This window comes from Fusarium flagelliforme (assembly GCF_020744385.1).
Source record: "Fusarium flagelliforme strain FIESC 12 MPI-CAGE-AA-0113 chromosome Unknown B0J16scaffold_6, whole genome shotgun sequence".
Lineage (NCBI taxonomy): Eukaryota > Fungi > Ascomycota > Sordariomycetes > Hypocreales > Nectriaceae > Fusarium > Fusarium flagelliforme.
In genome coordinates, this window is record NW_025763508.1 from 833,276 (window position 1) to 850,814 (window position 17,539).

Here is a 17,539-nt window from a genome sequence, read left to right on the forward strand (position 1 = left end):
CTTACTATAGATTGAAGAGAGTTCACACAATGTCTCCCAAAACACCACCCCAACCTCCCCCATCATTCTCTCTAACCTCCTCAGAAATCGTCAACCAAACCACAAATCTCATCTCCACCACAACAGCCCTTGAAGACTCCCTCGTCTCGTCTCTCACACCATCAACCGCCACATTCTCCTCCCTTCTCGCCCCAATCCTCAAAGACGACCACGCCGTCTCTAAGCAAACTCTTATCATACGCCTCTTCAGTTCCGTCTCCGAAGACAAAGATCTTCGCGATGCATCCCGCACAGCAGAGGAGATGCTTCTCAAGGCCAATACAGCATGTCTGATGCGCAAAGACATCGCTGCACTCGTAAAGGGTGTCTTTGAGAAGAGTCAACGTGGAGAAGAGACTCTGGATGAGGAAGATGCGTATATGCTGTTCAAGACGCATCGAGCGTACCAGAATACTGGTGCTGGGATTGAAGATGAGGATTTGAGGGAGAAGTATATGGCTGCTGTGCAAGAGAGAAATGAGGTCCTCGTCGCAGCTAAAAAGACGATCAGCGAAGACAATGAGGGAATCCATTTCTCGCGTGATGAGTTGAACGGTGTACCTGCTTCTGTCCTCGACGCCATGATGGTCAACAACGAAGACAAGTTGAAGGCGACCTTCAAAAAGGGCCATCTGATCTCGATCATGAAACACGCAACCAGCGCCCGCACACGAAAGGCATACCATATCGCAAAAGAGAGCCGATTTCCCGAAAATGTCATTCGTCTAGAGCGCGCCGTCGAACTACGTAACAGCACAGCGCGAATGCTCGGCTTCAAAACACACGCAGAGCTCAAAATGGAGGATAAAATGGCAAAGAGCGTTGAGAGCGTGATCACAATGCTCAACAAGCTGCGCACAGAACTCAAGCCGCTCGCTGATGAAGAGATGAAGACTTTACTCGAGATCAAGAACACTTATATCCAAGAACACGGAACTGACGAGGCAGAGGAAGACTTAGAGAGGTTGAATGCATGGGACTGGGCCTTTTATGCCAGAATTCTTGAGAAGGACAGATTCTCTGTTGATTCACTTCGTATATCGGAGTACTTTGAAGTTAATCACAGTCTTAAGGGCATGTTGCAGATCTTTGAGGAGATCTTCGGCATGGTCTTTATTCCTACTGATGCACCTGTGTGGCAGAAGAATGTAACTGTCTATGAAGCTTGGAACTCCGAGGACCAAGGTGGTGAGTTCCTCGGATACCTCTATCTTGACCTGTACGCACGAGAGGGTAAATACGCTGGCGCTCACAGCTCTCTCATCCAACCTGTAAGTAACTTTGAACCTAACTTCGCTCATGCCCAAATACTGACCAAGACAGGGCTTCATAACATCAGACAACAAGCGTCACTACCCTTCCTCATCCCTGATAACATCCCTCCTCCACACACCCTCCCGTCCAACTCTGCTCCTCCACTCCGAGCTCAAAACAATGTTCCACGAACTCGGCCACGCCATCCATAAACTAGTCACCCACACAAAACATCAACACGGCTGCTCCCGCGACTTTGTCGAAATCCCGAGTATTCTCCTGGAGAACTGGATCTGGGTACCTTCCGTGCTGCGCCGCCTGGGCAAGCACTACAGTTACCTCAACGACGAGTATCTCAGCTTCTGGAAGACTCAGGCCACCAATGCAGTTAGGCCAGAGGAAGAGTTGCCGGAGAGGTTGGCGCTTGACCTTGCGAGGACAAAACACGTTAATGGGGCGCATGCGATGCTGCATCAGGTCTTCCTGGCATTGTTTGACCTTACGATTCACAATGCTGAGGAGGGTCATCCTGTGGATACGACGAAGCTTTGGAATGAGAGCAAGACGGAGATCATGGGTCTTGGAAGGGCGGATAGTATTGGACAGGCATCTTTTGCGCATCCTTTCCGAGGTTATGATGCTGCGTACTTCACCTACGCACTGTAAGTTTAATCTCTTGATTTGACGTCTTGTCCTAACAAAGTATAGATCAAAGGTGTATGCCACAGACTTGTGGGTTAGCCACTTCAAAGCCGACCCAATGGACAAGAACACTGGCCTTCGCTACCGTCAGCATGTCCTGCAGCCAGGAGGCAGTCAGCCTGAACTCAAGAGTTTGAGTAACTTCCTCGGTCGCGAACCAAATGACGAAGCATACTACTCAGAAGTCACTAGCACGCCAGGCTCCGAGACAAGCAAATCTTCGGCTTTGTAGAGAAGACTAGTTTTTGACACATATACACAATAGGGCTGTTACGACCTCCGCAACAACTCAACTCACCACCAACGCTTGCACCCGCTAACAACTAAGCAACAACAGCTTTTGTATCCTTTACTGCATAACCAGAACATTTCTGAATCGAGGCTTACCAGCCTTGAGACTGTCAACTGCCTCCTGCACCTTGTCCAACGGGTACTTCTCAATCATGCACTTAACTCCATGCGTCATAGAGAATCGCAATGCCTCTTCGGAATCGAGAGCATGACCACTAGGCCAGCCATTAACACTAGCACCCTTCGTGACCAATGCCAGAGTATCGACCTCGACAGCACCGACGGGCGCCAAGTTGAGCAGTCTACCCTCGGGAGCAAGACCCTGGACGAGTGGTGAGATGGCCTTGGGGTTGGGTGCTGTCTGGACAATGATTGAGGCGCCTCCAAGCTTGTTGAGTTCCTCACCAACGTCGCTCTTCTTGGCGTTGATATAGTGGTGAGCACCGAGCTTTTTGGCGAAATCGGCCTTATCGTCGCTTGTTGAGATGACTGCGACTTCATAACCCATCTTATTGGCGTATTGCACAGCAAGATGGCCGAGACCACCTAGACCCTGAACAGCAACAATGTTGCCCTGCTCAACATGCATCTTGCGAATACCATTGAAGACAGTGACACCAGCACAAAGAAGAGGAGCAGCTTCCGCAGGGTCAAGCTCTTTGGGAACGCGCACAACAGCTTCTGAGCGAAGAAGAACATACTCAGCAAAGCCACCATCGCGACTCACACCGTTAATATCCTTGTGGTCGCACATCTGGAACTGAGCTCGTTGACATTGTCGGCAAGTTCGATCATGGCCACCGTGCCAAGGACCTCCAACACGGTCGCCGTTCTTGAAGTTGGAAACATCTTCGCCGACTTCAACGACCTCACCGATGATCTCATGACCGGGAACGCGGGGAAAGACGTTGCCAAACTCGCCTGAACCCACAGCTACGTCAGAGAAGCAGACACCGCAGGCGAGGACTTTGACGAGGACTTGGCCCTTCGAAGGACGTTCGAGCTTGACGTCGCTGAGTTTATAGGGAGCATTGGCCTCGTTGAGGATACAGGCCTTGTATGTTTGGGGAAGAGAAGACATGATGTTTATAAAGTGAATTGATGTTCAATGGGGTATTTGCTTGAAGTTGGTGACTCAATTGATGTTTGTAATTGAGATTGTAGTATTGAGAAGTGTGATGATGATATGAATGTCTTCTATCGAGGAGAAATAACAACTTATATACAATCAGGACGCAAACAGCAATACAGGGAGCTCCAGCTATCTCCGCCAACAAAGTTGGAGCTATCAATGAAACATCGCTCTGAGCCGTCCCCAATTAACTGCTTAATTCCGTCATGGTCACCCATTGATAACGAGGCACTTGCCTGTTCACAGCGGAATAAACTTTAGTGTCGTTCAATTCCGAGTGTCATTGGATGGCACACGGATTTATGGCGTTGATGATTACATCACCGACTTGCTCGGACGGCTGAAGTGCCGGAAGCTCTGGTGTTGTATTCGGAAATCTGATCTCCAAGCGCAATCCCGCAAATGGCTGTCGGACATGAGAACAGGAAATGTTCCAAAACCGACCGATGGTGATTGGATGATAGATTAATCCGAAGCTAGGGATGATCCGAGATAAGACTTATCGATAGCTCAAGCCACAATCACAGCCACAGCCTTACATAGAAAATTTCCCCCACCATGAGCAGAGAGCAGCCTTTGGTGATGCGCAGCCAAGTTAAGCTCAATTCATACCGACATAACAAACAATGCCTCTCGATACCTCAACGTACTCATTAGCGCTCCTGCGCGTCGACGGACGAAGATGGAACGAACTCCGTCGTCTTCACGCCCAGATTAGAACCCAAGATGCCGCCGACGGTTCATCATATCTCGAAATGGGCCATACAAAAGTCATGTGTGTCGTGACAGGCCCTTCGGAGCAGAACCAGCAAAAGCGCGGTGGACAGCAGGCTCCTCGTGATATGGCGGCAATCAACGTCAATGTTGTGGTTGCTGGGTTCTCGAGCGTGGATCGCAAGAAGAGAGGGCGCAATGACAAGTGAGCTCTTCTTCATGACGATTGCTTTTTTGAGGAGTGGACTAATAGTTTTGTAGGCGCATACAAGAGATTGAAACTACGATTGAGAACGCCCTGGCCTCGAACTTACATACACATTTGTTCCCCCACTCTTCGATTTCGATCTCGCTTCACGTCCTTTCGCAAGACGGTTCGCTACTCGCTGCTCTACTCAACGCTACGACACTTGCGCTGATCGATGCTGGTATCCCTATGACGGACTACATCGCTGCATGCACAGCGGGCTCGACCTCCACATACGCCGCCGGCGACGACTCGGCCGATCCTCTACTCGACCTGAACAACCAGGAGGAGCAGGAGCTTCCATACCTCACTGTTGCGACACTGGGTGACAGTGATCGAGTCGCTGTTTTGGTATGCGAGAGCCGTGTACAGGTTAGCAGATTGGAGGGTATGTTGGTAGTAGGTGTGGATGGATGTAAGCAGGTGAAGCAGTTCTTGGATCAAGTTGTAAAGGATAAGGGTGCGGAGATGGTCAGGGAGGGTGCTGTGGACGCGAGCGACGCGATGATGGATTTGGATGGATAGAACATTGATACCAGGATTGCATCGGGGTCAAAAATCGTGTTTGGAGTTCTTTGTTTGATCTGCTAGTTTAAGCTACAGGTATGTCCAGCGCTATCAAAATACCATAGTGTAACGGGCTAATTGTAACATTTTGAAGATGAGTTCTGCAGAGTCTTTACAGCTCCTCGTGCTTAACTTGGTCCTTGGTCTTGGGCTCGGCTTCGGACTCGGCGACCGGCTGGGCCTCAGGCTCGGGAGTCTCCTCGACATACTCGGTCTCGGTCTGAGTCTCATACTCAACTTCGGTCTCGATGATAGTTGTGGTCACCTCTCCGTCCTCGCCAGTAATAGTCTCGTACTCGACCTTGGTCTCAGTCTCGATAACGGTCTTAACGTCATCAGGACCATCGGTCTCGACCTCGGGCTCAGGGTCGGTAGCCTGAGTGGACTCATCCTGGGCAGCCTCGGCCTTCTTATCAACGACAATGCCCTCTGGGAGCTTCTTCTTGGCACCCTCACCCATGCGGATGGCGTCAATCCAGCTCTCGACACTGGAGAGGCTGAAGTCGCCTTCGTACTGGCGCCACCAGTTACGGCGGGTGTTGATGGCAATCAGGTTGACCTTGTCCTTGAATCCGAGGGCCTTGGGAAGAGTAGAGGCGGCGTCACTGTCGCTGGGAACGGCGATGATGGGGAAGGTCTTTCGGCCTCCGTGGACGTACTTGGTGTTGAGGTGAGAGAGCGAGTCAACAGCCTTCTCGCCAGCTTCGCCGGGAGTGAAGACCAGGACGCAAGTGTGGGACTTGGGAGCGAGACACTCCTTGGTAAGCTCCTCCAAGCTCTTGATAGTAGAGATAGGAACCATAGAAGGAACAGCCTCGGCCTCAGTAGTGGATTCCTTTGACTCGGCGGCAGGCTCCTTGGGAGCCTCACTGGACTTGTTCTTCTTAGCGGTCTTGGTGTCGTCCTTCTTGGCCTTGCTGCTCTTAGCGCTTCCAGAAGAGTGAACGGGGTTGGGCTGTCCGGCTTGGGTGAGGAACTTGACCATGTCCTTCTTGGCCATCTCGCCATCGTAGACGATAGGGTCCTTACCCTCACCGGGAACGAGGACAAGAGCGGGGAACTTCTCAATACCAAACTTCTTGACAGCATCCGCTTCCTTATCACGGATCTGGCCAACGGAAATGACATCGAGGAAGTCAATGGCGATGCTTCGAATGAGGGCGCTAGTGGTTCCCTTCTGAGTGAAGAGAATGGCCTTGGGCTTATCACCTGCGAGGAAAGAGTCCAGATCCTTGTCGCTCACACGTGTGACATGGTTGTTGATCTTGCTCATGACAGCCTCTTGGATGGCACCAGCGCTTCGCTGACCCTGGTAATCCTCAACGACAGGCTTGCCTGACTTCTTACCGGGACGGACAATCTTGAGAGTAGGGAAGCCCTGAACGCCCATAGAGCCACAGAGCTGCTTGTTGGCGTCTTCATCACAGTCGATGGCAGCAACCTGAGCAAGGCCATCGAGGTTCTTGGCAGCCTTCTCATAGGCGGGCTTGAGGTTCTGACAGTGACCACACCAAGGAGCGTAGAACTCGACGATAGAGGTGTAGTTGGACTTGGCGATGAGATTGTTGTAGTTCTTAGCATTGACCTGAAGAACGGGAGAGTTCTTGGTATAGATGGCAGCTTGAGCCTCGGGCAGAGCCGCAAGCGCCGCTGTCAACGTTACCAGCAGAGATGTGGGGTTATGCATCGTGAAGACAAATGCAAGCTCGAGTGTATAGAAGAGAATGGAATGAAAGAGTGAGTGATGTGAGACTATTCAGACCAGAAAGTGACTCTTATCTATGAGGCTCAATGACAAGAATGGACAGTGTCTCGGGGTCGTCGTCAAGAACAAAGTGGCATCTTCGGAGAAAAAGCCACGGTGATCAGACTATCCAAAGTGAAGCTGGGTCCTCTGATTCGATGATTCTGGAATTCAGCTTGTGCCACATGTGGCGTGAGCTGACCGAATCCGGGGAAATTACGTGGCGGTGCACGAACCACTAAAACCGTTACGTCAACGCGTGGACAGAAGACAAGAGAATGAGGAGATCGAGATGGAGGTGGGGTAAGGATCTCCAACACAACTTGGAGTTGACATTCTACTTGCGTCATCCCAGTTTAGCGTCCGACTTTTAAGAATTATCCTTCTCCACGGTTTCTGAGGCATTTCGAGAATCTGTCAAACCCCCAGAATATACCGCACATCATGGCCGAGCCTCTACCAGCCGTGCTCAAAATCCCCGAAGTGAGCCGCTTCATCAACCGCGCGAACCAGCTCAGGACCATCAAACCCGCCCTCGCATACTGGTGTAGGCAACAAACCCAACCATAAATCTCGACAAACAGTCGCTAAAACTCTTCAACTTGCAGGTGAATACCATGCCGTCAATCAGATCGTGGGCAAAGGCCTGCACAACTCAGACGAATCAGCCTTCGAGTTCACAAAGACCTTGATCGAGCGGCTCGAGACCACAAAGACGGAGCGCGCTGACGATGAAGCGATTATCGATAATGCTGCGGGACAAGCCTACGTTGAGCAATTTGCCCAGCAGACATTTGATCGCGCTGAGCGTGCCCTTCGTGCTGATAAAGTGACGAGGTACGTCATAGCGGTTATACCGTCTTTACATGTGAAACTGACTTGTCCAGACAAACCGCCGATACATTCGATGCCGCTGCTACTTTCTTCGATCTTACCCGCGAATGGGGCGAGCCTGACCCCGAGGTTGTCAAGAAGATCAAGTTCGCAAAGTGGAATGCCGCTAGAATTCTAAAGGCCATCCGCGAGGGCAAAGATCCCAACGAGACAAACCCCAAGGCGCCTGAGCCTGAGCCCAGTGCTGGTCTTGATCCTTCTGACCCCGAGGTTCAAGCTCTCACAGGAGGTCAGCGTGCCACAGTTGAGGATGCGCCAGAGGGAGGTTTTTCCCAAGTTGGCACACCTACAGAGGCTCCAACAAAAGATCCAGCTGATCCTAGTTATTTCCCACCCCAAGTGCCTCAAAATGAGCCCGAGGGACAGGCGCCAGAGCCTTTTGTTCCATCCCCCATGAGCACCGGCTCTACACCAGGTGGTGATCTTGCTCGTCCACCAGTCGGTCCTCCACCTGAAGTATCTCCTGCTGTCGAGACTCCCACACAGCCTCAAGGTCAAGTTCCAACTTCGGCTCCCTCACAAGCTATGGATACTTCCGAAGACCATGACGCCCCTCCGAGACCTATGATGCCTCACCTCAACTCTTCACACCCTGGAAAGCCTGCTCCTGAAGCTATGACCCCGCTCGATGCTGCTGCGAACGCGAGACCTTTCCTGCCTCACCTGGCCACATCACGATCCAGAGCATCAAGCATTGCCCGCTCCAGAGCTTCAAGTATCGAATCCCCCACACCCCTCTCCGCTGCTGCGGCTGCAAGGCCATTCCTACCTCACCTTGCTACGTCCCGGTCCAGGGCGTCGAGTATTGAAAACAACTCACCTCTCAATGCTGCTGCGGCCGCAAGACCCTGGATGCCTCATCTCGCGTCTTCTCCTGCTGGACCCTCGTCGGGTCTTCCAACAGGACCCCCAACATCTATTCCTGAAGCTGCAAACGAGCCCCCACCGGACAGACCCATGATGCCTCATCTTGGCTCTTCTCACCCCGGAAAAGCACCGATTGACCCTCTAAAGCCGCTCAATGCTGCGGTGGCTGCGCGACCATGGCTGCCACATCTTGCTACCGAGCCTGCTACAAAACCATCAATTTCTGAGGCCTCGGCACCCGTTCCAGAAGTTGCGCCTATCAGACCGATGATGCCCCATCTTGCTTCTTCACACCCTGGAAAGTCACCAGCTCATTCGCCTCCACCTGCGGTTCCTACATCTGCACCTCCCCCCGTGCAGAGAAACTACTCATCAGACCAGAAGGATATCAACCAGGCGCAAAAGCACGCCAAGTGGGCGGTATCGGCGTTGAACTTTGAGGATGTGCCCACAGCAGTTCAAGAGCTGCGTAACGCCCTCGCATCGCTCGGGGCTCAATGAGACTTGGTTGATTAGTGTTTTAACTTCACGACATAGAGACGGACAATACCACGGGTAGGAATAGCATTGAACTCCATGATTCACTGCATGAATATAGCTAGAATATAGATCCATTTACTGCGTTACTGTATATATGTAAAAGAAAACGTGCTCATCGTAAAACTCATCAGAACCAAGAACCAGTAGCTTGAGACGTATTGAATTACGCCAAAGCCAAAAGGCCATGCGCTTCATAACCTGGGTGAGGGAATCCTTCAGGATAGCCGACGGGCTCCGCCCCCTCAACTTCATCGTCATCGCCGTCGGTCCATCCTCTTTCGGGGCCCCATTCGATACTGAGACCATGCTGCTCGACAATTGTCATGAGGCCCTGCATCATGTCGCCGGACTTCTTTACACTGGTCCATCCGTCGAACTGGACCTCCTGGAGTGAAGGCAGTGCCTCCAGGACATCGGTGAGAAGGTTCCGGCTGAAAGTCTCGTAGAAGCCCTCCGCTCGACGCCAGCCTTGGAAGATGTTGTCACTAGGATCGCACTCAACAAAGATATTAAGGCGCTCGACGTCAACACAATCAGAGAGACCAAGCGCCGGGTTGACGACCCATCCACGAGGCGGCGCATTCCATCCAGGGCCAAGGCGCAATTCGAGAGATGTAACGCATCGTCGCTGCTGCGGCTTCAACCTCGCCAAGAGAGGCTTCTTGCTCTTGAAGTATTTACCAGGATAGGTGGGAAATAGTCGAAAAGTTCGTGTGCTGTAGAAGGCAAATGTCGCTTCATCATGGACCTGCCTGCAGACTCGCATGAGGCCAAGCTTCTTGTGTACGCGCTTGTAATTACCGGGGCCAAGATCTAAAAGCGTGGGGACATCGTCGAAGAAGTATGTGTAAATCTGGATGCGTACTTCGGCGGGCAGCGATAGGAAGTGGAATGGGTTTTTGGGCACTCGGCGCTTCGTCTTAAAGGGAATCAGAGGCACATCGAGAGTGAGGTCGGCGATGTTGAGCTTGTTTACGTCCTCTTCGGTAACGGCTGTTTCGGATGCAGGTGTCGCAGGAGGCGCTTGGCTTGATGAAGGCATCACTATGCGTATTGAGCCTGTAGGCCGAGAGGCCGAACTCTTGCTAGATCGTCGGGCCATGATGGATGTGAGTTGTGAAGATGAAAGGTTCAAAGTGGCGAAGAGGAGAATTTCGATGTAGGATAAGGCGGGCCGTAGATCTCATGAATCACTGTAAGCGACAAGGATTAGAGGACAGGCAATTGACAGCCGTCGTTTAATCAGATTTCTGGAGTGAGGATTGTCATGAGGTGTATCATGGTGAGGGTAACAATTGAAGAATCCGCTTTAGAAGGCGGCGCGAGCGACATCCATTGTTAGTGCCGGGTAGCTAATCGGAATATTTGCCGGGACTTGGATTAGACTGTGGCAAAGCAGAGAAAAGTTATCTATTGTTCGAGAAGTCTCCGGAGAATATTTTCGAAGACGAGTGGAGTTTCTACCCAGGGACTCGACACTGAATCGAAGTGAGATGCTGCTATCGAGGCTTGTCTCTATCCAAGTACAGCTTTCAATCTGAAGCTGAATAATAATTTTGACTGGATAACATGAGCGCGGGGCTTCATGATCGGAGCGTGACCGGATACTTCACGTGATACAGTCGATAATAATGACGCCATCGGTTCATCAAAAGTCCGTGCTGAGTGCACGGTTAATCCACGGTGGCATTGCGTAGAAAGAGCTCCACTTTGGCTTGCAGAACCGTGCGATTTTTTTTCCACGGCCGACTGCGCGAAACTATGGCTATGGGCGGAGCATCAGACCAACTTCGTCAAGCCTTCACGTCAGTACCCTAGGCCATTGAAGTTCGACCCTTCACTTCACCATCCAAAAACGCCAAGAATCGCTCCCACTCCAGCGACACAACCTCCCAACCCTTCGATATGCTGTCCAGAGTAGCCCAGGCTTCGCGCTTGGGCTTGATGTCAGCTCGTCTGTCACGGCCCGTCGCATCTCCTTCTCTCCGAGCGATTCCCGCTACTGCTCCTCACTTCGCCTCGCCATGGCTCCGATCTTACTCCAAACGTTCATCCGGTCAACCACCCAAAGATTCGAAAAAGAAGCCTTCAGAGGCGCAAAAAGAAGCTGAGGCTGCGAAGACGTCAGAGAACCCCGCCGAGAATGACGTTAAGAAGGCTGATGAGCAATCGCCTGATGCCCCCAAGGAGGGGGAGCAAATACCTTTCCACAAGCTTCCTGACTTGACGCAAGGTATTCCTTCGACCCTTTTCGAAGAGATGGGAGGTGATAAGAAGAAGGAGCAGCAGGCTCTGCAAGAGTTGGAGGAGGCCGAGCAAAAGGGTGGAGAGCGGGACCGTTCGGAATATGTCTCTACCTCTGAGCGAAACCGCAAGTGGTGGACAAGATTTATGCTTATTACGACCGCTGCCGGTGGTACTCTGAGCCTTCTATATATGGGCCGAAACTGGGAGGATAACATCGATGTTGAGCGTCACCCTGATATCCCCAACGGTCCTGCTCCTGGTTTGTGGTGGGCGCGTGCCAAGGCCCGTATGACCGAGTCCGTTACTTACTACCAGGAGCCCGCCTTCGAGAAGCTCCTGCCCGATCCCGACCCTACTTTCGAGCGCCCTTATACTCTCTGCCTGAGCTTGGACGACCTTCTCATTCATAGCGAGTGGACTCGTGAGCATGGTTGGAGAGTTGCTAAGAGACCTGGTGTCGACTACTTTATCCGATACCTGAGCCAGTACTACGAGCTGGTCCTCTTTACCTCGACTCCCTATGCTACTGGCGAGCCGGTCATGAGGAAATTGGACCCCTTCCGCTTGATCCTATGGCCCCTCTACCGAGAGGCTACCAAGTTCGAGAATGGAGAGATCGTCAAGGTAAGACACTCCCACAATGAATGCCCTGCTTGAGCTAACAGTCTAGGATCTTTCCTACCTCAACCGTGACTTGTCCAAGGTTATCATTATCGACACCAAGGCCAAGCATGTCCGCAACCAGCCAGACAACGCCATTGTTCTCCCCCCATGGAAGGGTGACCGAAACGACAAGGGGCTCGTCAACCTCATTCCCTTCCTCGAGTACATCCACACCATGCAGTACGACGACGTCCGAAAGGTCATCAAGTCCTTCGAAGGAAAGGACATCCCCGCAGAGTTCGCCCGCCGTGAGGCTATTGCTCGCAAGGAGTTCCAGGCCAAGCAGCTCGCCCACAAGCACAAGCATGGTTCTGGAGTTGGTGCCTTGGGTAATCTGCTCGGCCTCAACCCTAGCAACATGAACATGATGGTGTCCCCCGACGGCGAGCAAAACCCCGCTGAGGCTTTCGCCCAGGGCAAGATGTTACAGGATGTTGCCCGTGAGCGTGGCCAGAGGAACTACATGGAGCTCGAGAAGCAGATCCGCGAGAACGGAGAGAAGTGGCTCAAGGAGGAGGCTGCCATGATGGAGGCTGCTCAGAAGGAGGCCATGAGCAGCATGATGGGCTCTTTCGGTGGTTGGTTCGGCGGCAACAACCCTCCTGAGAAGAAGGCCTAAGCCTGAGGGTGAACAGCGAGGTGTAAGCACATCTCCACTAATTAATGTCTTGTAATTTTTTATGACGGGTTCATGAGGCCTGCTATCATATCATGTTCTGATTGGGAGAGGTCTATAGAAAAAGCATGGTGACGAATTTGGGTATGGGTAGGAGGAGGGATGCACTGTAAGATGCGAGGATAAGACTTTGTATATTAGGTGTATGTTGGCCTTGTTATGTAACAATATGATGTGAAAAGTTAAAGTCAATGATATCTATCTCTGAAATGTATGGTGTTGTATGCCAAACCCTCGTGGTCAGCCCTGTGTATCTTCACCCGTCACTGCGCAATCTTTCACCGCAGAGTCCGCTTCATGCAGATCAGTTCAGTCTTACGTGGGTTTCAATCTAGAAGATAGTAAGCTGACCTATTTCTTAGACCAAAACTTTTAGTTAACGATCACGATGATTAGAAATCAAGTCCGCATAATCCAACATATTGAAAACAGTCTAAAGGCCGAACCGGATGCTGGTGAGAGAGGTTTGGCCTATAATATCGAGTACAGTGACGTTGTGGCACAAGTCGTGATGTTTACATGGATATAAGACACTCCATACCCGCCGTGGCTTATTTACCTCGGTTAGTAATTTTGCATCCCTTCACACTTCAACCCTTCATCAAAATGTTAACTTCTTGGGTAATTGGGCTTTGCACAAGCTCTCTAGTATATGCAACCCCTCTTGAGCATAAATTCTCGCGTCTTATTGTCTTCGGTGACAGTTTCAGCGATAACGGCAATGGTTCTTGGATAGCTAGCAATGGTTCTTGGCCGGAGGATCCAGCTTACTACAGGCATTCATTTTCGTAAGTGGTTTTCTCCTGATTGAGGTTTTGCTGGCTGATTGGTGAAGGAATGGATTGAAGTGGAATGATCTTGTGGCCAAGGATTTTGGTCTTGAGTTGATTAATCTCGCAACGGGCGGTGCTACAACGAACAACGATTTCGTCGCCGGAGGGACAGGTTCTGAGTCGACTATTACTGTTCCTTCAGCTGCAGATCAAGTGCTGTCGTTTTTGTCCTGGGATAAGCCTCGGCGAGGAGATATATTTGTCCATTGGATCGGTGCGAATGATATTCTATTTAATACGAGTATCACTGGAGGACAGGTTACGAGTTTGATCAACGAGAATGTCGATCGCTTATATCACGCAGGTGAGTCATCCTCGTCATTATCCAGTTCAAAGGACATTCCCTAATCCAAATCTAGGCGCAAGCAACATCATCCTAGCCAACTACCTCAAAGCCACCACTTTCCCAGCAACATACAACTCCTCCACCTACAACATCCCCAGCGTAGAAGTCTTCAGCAAAGATCTTACCAAAGGTCTGAAGAACATTGCTTCTGCATACTCTGCCTATGCTCAAACTGCTGTGGTTGACGTTGGTAGTTTGTTCGAGGATAACACCTCGGATCCTGAAGCTTACGGTTTTGAGGACAAGTATGTGAACCCGCCTACTGCGTGTCTCACGGGTGTTTATACAAGCGAGGGTGTACCGAGGAATTTGTGTAGTGACCCGGAGAAGCATGTGTTTTTCGATTCGTATCATCCTGTTAAGGAGGTTCATGCTTTGATTGCGGAGTTGTTTGGGGAGAAGATTCGTCGGTTTTCGAGACGAGAGTTGCTTCGAAGGCAATGAGAGGGGTAGTACTTATCACAATACTGTGTCATCTGTTTCTTCGACCTTTTTCATGTTTTGGGTGCGCTCAAGTTTTCGTATTCAGATTCCACTTCCAAAGAAGCTCGGAAGTCAAGCAATCTCGTAAAATATTTGTCAACAACTTCCTTTTCTGTGCTTGGATCATACAACAGGTGGAAGTTCTGAGGTCAAGTTTATTTGCTAGCCTATAGTATTGTTTATCTCAAAAACAATTCAACCGAAGGTTCTTAACTGGTATCTCAACTTGTCACCTTGCTGACTTCTGAAGTCGAAGGTCCTGGGCAATATCGTTCAGAGTAATATGAAGCACGAGCTCTACCTCATCCTAGGCACTCCCTAGACATTGCTATATTTCTGATGCCATCCTTGTACAAATTCTGTATTTCTTGACAATGAATGCTTACCAGCTCTGATTACTGGTAAGAAGCACTGTTTCCCCTTGACTAAGGCTACCTCTCCTAACTCAACCGTATATACTTACTGATTACTACCGTCAATTCTAAATATTTTACATAACGAGAAAGATGTAGCAGTCAATATCAAATACTGTAATTATCAGTCGACGTTGAAATTAGCCTGGAGGGTGTTCCTGACGGCATCGAAACGGGTTAGTTGGGTGACTACCGTTTACTGCGCCACGATTCAGCGTTTTAAAAAGCTTGGCCTACAGCTGGAGACAGCTTGACTATGAATGAACGTACTGCAGATTCTTTCATAGCCAAGCATGGAAAAGCCTAAAAAGGTATTAGCGTGTGTAGGAACCTGTATGCATGTTGGTAGTTGTTGTAGCCTTCAGGTACCAATGACTTTCTCCACCAAGAGAGACCCAACAACCTACCTATGTCCACGGTGTCTGGCCGGGGTTGTTTTCATGATTTGTATCAGAATTTGTCTCTCCTCACTGGACCTCTTCAAAGTTTCATGCAAGTGCTGTTCACCATTCATGCCGTAGTCCAGGGCTGCGCAAGGTGTTAGTCTCTTTCTTTTCTTCTTCCATTTTATTTTTACAATATCAGCCAAAGCTTCAGTATGTCTCACCAGACATTGATAGTTCCATTATCCCAATTGATAGGGCTGACATTCGGGCATCCCTATTTACTACTAATGTAAGGGTCTTTTGCTGGTGCCCAAGGGAGGTCTTAGCCAGGGAGTCTCCAGTGAGCTTACTGCCCTACAATGGCTGACGCAATCTAAAACGAACATAAGAAGAAGGGCGGAAGTATTATTAGAAGCTGTCACATAAAATTTGATGCAACTAACAGTAATCATCAATGCGTTTTCATGCAGTTGTGAAAACTCGGGGTCGCCAGATAAGCGCGAGGCGGCTAATAGTGACCGACTGACATAGCGCTGAAAGCAGTGACCTTGTGCGACTGGTGCGCTAGATAGTACTAAATTGCAGCAATTTATTTAGCAAAACTAGCAAAAAGACCCTGAATATCCTATGCGCATTGGGATTGCGCTCCTTGGCGTTGATCTTGAGGTTTGCGGTCGAGATCTGGGTGCGACATCCATTCCAACCATGAATGTTACCGCTGGGAACAACCCCAACATGCTTTCTTTTGTCAGAATCTCAGGGATGTTCTAAACGAAAACATCACCCAATGTTGTCATAGCATTTTTTCATCCCATGATACTTAGTGAGGCTCGCCTAATGCCCCTTGATATGCGCACTAGCCAATTGCAGGAAAAGCCATGCAATGTTTAATTTCGTCTGAAACATCCCTGCCAGTCTCTCCCCCAGGACTGACTGACATGATACATCCACCTCGAATCTTCTTCTCTCTCCTTAAATCCTCTAGACCCTCTGCTGGGCTTTGACCAATCGTTCACTCTTTCTCCCCCACCAAAGCCAACGACAGCATGGCAGTCGAGTATTCTCATCACCTTAACCGCCGCGGGTCGGTAGACCAGCTGTTTGAGCTGGTCGAGGGTTTGGACGACACTCAGATTCACTCTTTACTGGAGGATTTTAATAATACCGTTACGAGCAACGTCCCTGTGTCGCACGGCATTGAGTTCTTTGAACATCCGACTTCTGTCACACGAGCCAAGACTACACCAACGACTACAACGACAGAAACAACAGCGCCTGCGAGATCATCATCCATTCGAAAGAGCTTTAACAAACTCCCTCGATTATTCACGCGAACGCCGAGCAAGAGATCTTCTTCTGCGCCGATATCGCGTCCCAAGACTGCTCTACCGCCGACCGCGAGACATTACCGAAGAATCAGTCGACCTGTGCTACCAACATTATCAAATGGTCCCGATCTGGACGCTCTATTATCAGCGTACCTTTCGCCCGCGCCGCTTGCTTCACCCAAGACTATTTCTCCATCGAGGTCGATATCGAGCAGCTCTACGCTAAGCATCGAAGCGGAAGATTCGGGTGTTGATTCACTTGCGCCTCTGGTCTTTGGACGGCCTCAACGAGAGGAGAGCCCGATGGGCGATATCATGGAAGTGCTGTCATTCTAAACAACAAACAACAAGTGACAATTCCCATGAATAACATAAACAAACAACGTCCTACATCATGGACTTTTCTTTTTTGTCCCCACAAACAACTGCAGCCACTACGACACTACGCTAGGCTATCTGCACAATCCCGTTAGCTTCCATGGCTCGGCGTTTTTTTCTTTCTTTTCTCATTGGAGGCGTTTTATTTTGCTAGTCAGGTACTAGACTGTCTGTCACTCATTATACCTACTCTCTATCTCTATCTCTATCCCTATCTCTATCATGTTCATAGCAGATGAATTCATTGCAAATTCTGCCTATACCCATTGCAATTTGCTTTGCTTAATATTATTGTTATGACAAGACGGAGCAAATTTGCCTAATGTGCTCATCGTCATTTCGTCGGGTTGCTAGTCGGTGGGGCCATCGCGGAAAACAGGGCCCAGATGGTGTTGCTTGCCGTTTAGTCTTGGCTTGTGTATAAGACATCAATTATATTATTATTGCTTTGTGGTCAATTGCTTTCTGCAGTGAAGGGACGCAATTCCCACTTTGAAGTACAAGATCATTAACCCTGCTGAAGATCATGGTGGTGATGCGCGCGAATCACCATGTTCGTCAACCTGGAGTCAATTAAGATGGAGATGCTATCGCTCTTCAGAACATGCATGACCATGCATTCGAATTCGGACAATCTGTTAGGCCTAGGTATTTCACCCATATAGCTACTCCAGTACTTAACCAGATTTTACATAGGTATTGTAGTGTAGATATGGAAGGTGCAGAGTTCAGCATAAGGAACGAAATAAGTTAGACAGCTCGTACCCTCAATTAGACCTTTTTATTCTGTCAACC

At 49.9% G+C, this 17,539-nt stretch overlaps 9 protein-coding genes across 9 annotated transcripts; 6 read left to right on the forward strand and 3 right to left on the reverse strand.

Moving 5' to 3' along the window:
• Positions 1-29: 29 nt before the first annotated feature.
• B0J16DRAFT_357309 (uncharacterized protein) lies at positions 30-2,227 on the forward strand (the record flags this gene model as incomplete). Its single annotated transcript, XM_046129535.1, has 3 exons — positions 30-1,310; positions 1,363-1,955; positions 2,002-2,227. 3 exons carry the CDS (start codon positions 30-32, stop codon positions 2,225-2,227), a joined length of 2,100 nt encoding a protein of 699 aa, XP_045979864.1.
• B0J16DRAFT_168617 (chaperonin 10-like protein) lies at positions 2,152-3,843 on the reverse strand. Its single transcript, XM_046122362.1, has one exon. The coding sequence runs from the start codon at positions 3,365-3,367 to the stop codon at positions 2,345-2,347; it is 1,023 nt and encodes a 340-aa protein (XP_045979865.1). The 5' UTR covers positions 3,368-3,843; the 3' UTR covers positions 2,152-2,344.
• On the forward strand, positions 3,814-4,932 carry B0J16DRAFT_416970 (3' exoribonuclease family, domain 1-domain-containing protein). The gene is made up of 2 exons (XM_046133645.1): positions 3,814-4,337; positions 4,394-4,932. The coding sequence occupies exons 1-2, from the start codon at positions 4,045-4,047 to the stop codon at positions 4,902-4,904; spliced, it is 804 nt and encodes a 267-aa protein (XP_045979866.1). The 5' UTR covers positions 3,814-4,044; the 3' UTR covers positions 4,905-4,932.
• B0J16DRAFT_346597 (uncharacterized protein) lies at positions 4,933-6,794 on the reverse strand. Its single transcript, XM_046128467.1, has one exon. It carries the CDS (start codon positions 6,631-6,633, stop codon positions 5,059-5,061), a length of 1,575 nt encoding a protein of 524 aa, XP_045979867.1. The 5' UTR covers positions 6,634-6,794; the 3' UTR covers positions 4,933-5,058.
• Positions 6,795-6,918: 124 nt separating this feature from the next.
• B0J16DRAFT_346599 (Vta1 like-domain-containing protein) lies at positions 6,919-9,061 on the forward strand. The gene is made up of 3 exons (XM_046128468.1): positions 6,919-7,237; positions 7,299-7,527; positions 7,578-9,061. Exons 1-3 carry the CDS (start codon positions 7,135-7,137, stop codon positions 8,950-8,952), a joined length of 1,707 nt encoding a protein of 568 aa, XP_045979868.1. The 5' UTR covers positions 6,919-7,134; the 3' UTR covers positions 8,953-9,061.
• On the reverse strand, positions 9,062-10,567 carry B0J16DRAFT_346601 (uncharacterized protein). The gene has a single exon (XM_046128469.1). The coding sequence runs from the start codon at positions 10,091-10,093 to the stop codon at positions 9,155-9,157; it is 939 nt and encodes a 312-aa protein (XP_045979869.1). The 5' UTR covers positions 10,094-10,567; the 3' UTR covers positions 9,062-9,154.
• Positions 10,568-10,715: 148 nt separating this feature from the next.
• On the forward strand, positions 10,716-12,769 carry B0J16DRAFT_290622 (mitochondrial import inner membrane translocase subunit TIM50). The gene is made up of 2 exons (XM_046124262.1): positions 10,716-11,862; positions 11,909-12,769. Exons 1-2 carry the CDS (start codon positions 10,897-10,899, stop codon positions 12,518-12,520), a joined length of 1,578 nt encoding a protein of 525 aa, XP_045979870.1. The 5' UTR covers positions 10,716-10,896; the 3' UTR covers positions 12,521-12,769.
• A 385-nt stretch (positions 12,770-13,154) lies between these two features.
• On the forward strand, positions 13,155-14,439 carry B0J16DRAFT_346604 (GDSL lipase/esterase). The gene is made up of 3 exons (XM_046128470.1): positions 13,155-13,365; positions 13,413-13,714; positions 13,770-14,439. Exons 1-3 carry the CDS (start codon positions 13,184-13,186, stop codon positions 14,198-14,200), a joined length of 915 nt encoding a protein of 304 aa, XP_045979871.1. The 5' UTR covers positions 13,155-13,183; the 3' UTR covers positions 14,201-14,439.
• A 1,543-nt stretch (positions 14,440-15,982) lies between these two features.
• Positions 15,983-17,198, forward strand: B0J16DRAFT_346605 (uncharacterized protein). The gene has a single exon (XM_046128471.1). It carries the CDS (start codon positions 16,085-16,087, stop codon positions 16,700-16,702), a length of 618 nt encoding a protein of 205 aa, XP_045979872.1. The 5' UTR covers positions 15,983-16,084; the 3' UTR covers positions 16,703-17,198.
• The last annotated feature ends 341 nt before the right edge of the window (positions 17,199-17,539 follow it).

What these genes read in the sequence shown, in the direction of transcription:
- B0J16DRAFT_168617 (XM_046122362.1), bottom strand. Translation starts at nt 3,367, where the DNA reads ATGTCTTCTCTTCCCCAAACATACAAGGCCTGTATCCTCAACGAGGCC.
- B0J16DRAFT_416970 (XM_046133645.1), top strand. Translation starts at nt 4,045, where the DNA reads ATGCCTCTCGATACCTCAACGTACTCATTAGCGCTCCTGCGCGTCGAC. An exon ending in AAGAGAGGGCGCAATGACAA is followed by an intron (nt 4,338 to 4,393) that starts GTGAGCTCTTCT and finishes ATAGTTTTGTAG; the next exon opens with GCGCATACAAGAGATTGAAA.
- B0J16DRAFT_346597 (XM_046128467.1), bottom strand. Translation starts at nt 6,633, where the DNA reads ATGCATAACCCCACATCTCTGCTGGTAACGTTGACAGCGGCGCTTGCG.
- B0J16DRAFT_346599 (XM_046128468.1), top strand. Translation starts at nt 7,135, where the DNA reads ATGGCCGAGCCTCTACCAGCCGTGCTCAAAATCCCCGAAGTGAGCCGC. An exon ending in ACCCGCCCTCGCATACTGGT is followed by an intron (nt 7,238 to 7,298) that starts GTAGGCAACAAA and finishes TTCAACTTGCAG; the next exon opens with GTGAATACCATGCCGTCAAT. An exon ending in CGTGCTGATAAAGTGACGAG is followed by an intron (nt 7,528 to 7,577) that starts GTACGTCATAGC and finishes TGACTTGTCCAG; the next exon opens with ACAAACCGCCGATACATTCG.
- B0J16DRAFT_346601 (XM_046128469.1), bottom strand. Translation starts at nt 10,093, where the DNA reads ATGGCCCGACGATCTAGCAAGAGTTCGGCCTCTCGGCCTACAGGCTCA.
- B0J16DRAFT_290622 (XM_046124262.1), top strand. Translation starts at nt 10,897, where the DNA reads ATGCTGTCCAGAGTAGCCCAGGCTTCGCGCTTGGGCTTGATGTCAGCT. An exon ending in AGAATGGAGAGATCGTCAAG is followed by an intron (nt 11,863 to 11,908) that starts GTAAGACACTCC and finishes CTAACAGTCTAG; the next exon opens with GATCTTTCCTACCTCAACCG.
- B0J16DRAFT_346604 (XM_046128470.1), top strand. Translation starts at nt 13,184, where the DNA reads ATGTTAACTTCTTGGGTAATTGGGCTTTGCACAAGCTCTCTAGTATAT. An exon ending in TACTACAGGCATTCATTTTC is followed by an intron (nt 13,366 to 13,412) that starts GTAAGTGGTTTT and finishes TGATTGGTGAAG; the next exon opens with GAATGGATTGAAGTGGAATG. An exon ending in CGATCGCTTATATCACGCAG is followed by an intron (nt 13,715 to 13,769) that starts GTGAGTCATCCT and finishes ATCCAAATCTAG; the next exon opens with GCGCAAGCAACATCATCCTA.
- B0J16DRAFT_346605 (XM_046128471.1), top strand. Translation starts at nt 16,085, where the DNA reads ATGGCAGTCGAGTATTCTCATCACCTTAACCGCCGCGGGTCGGTAGAC.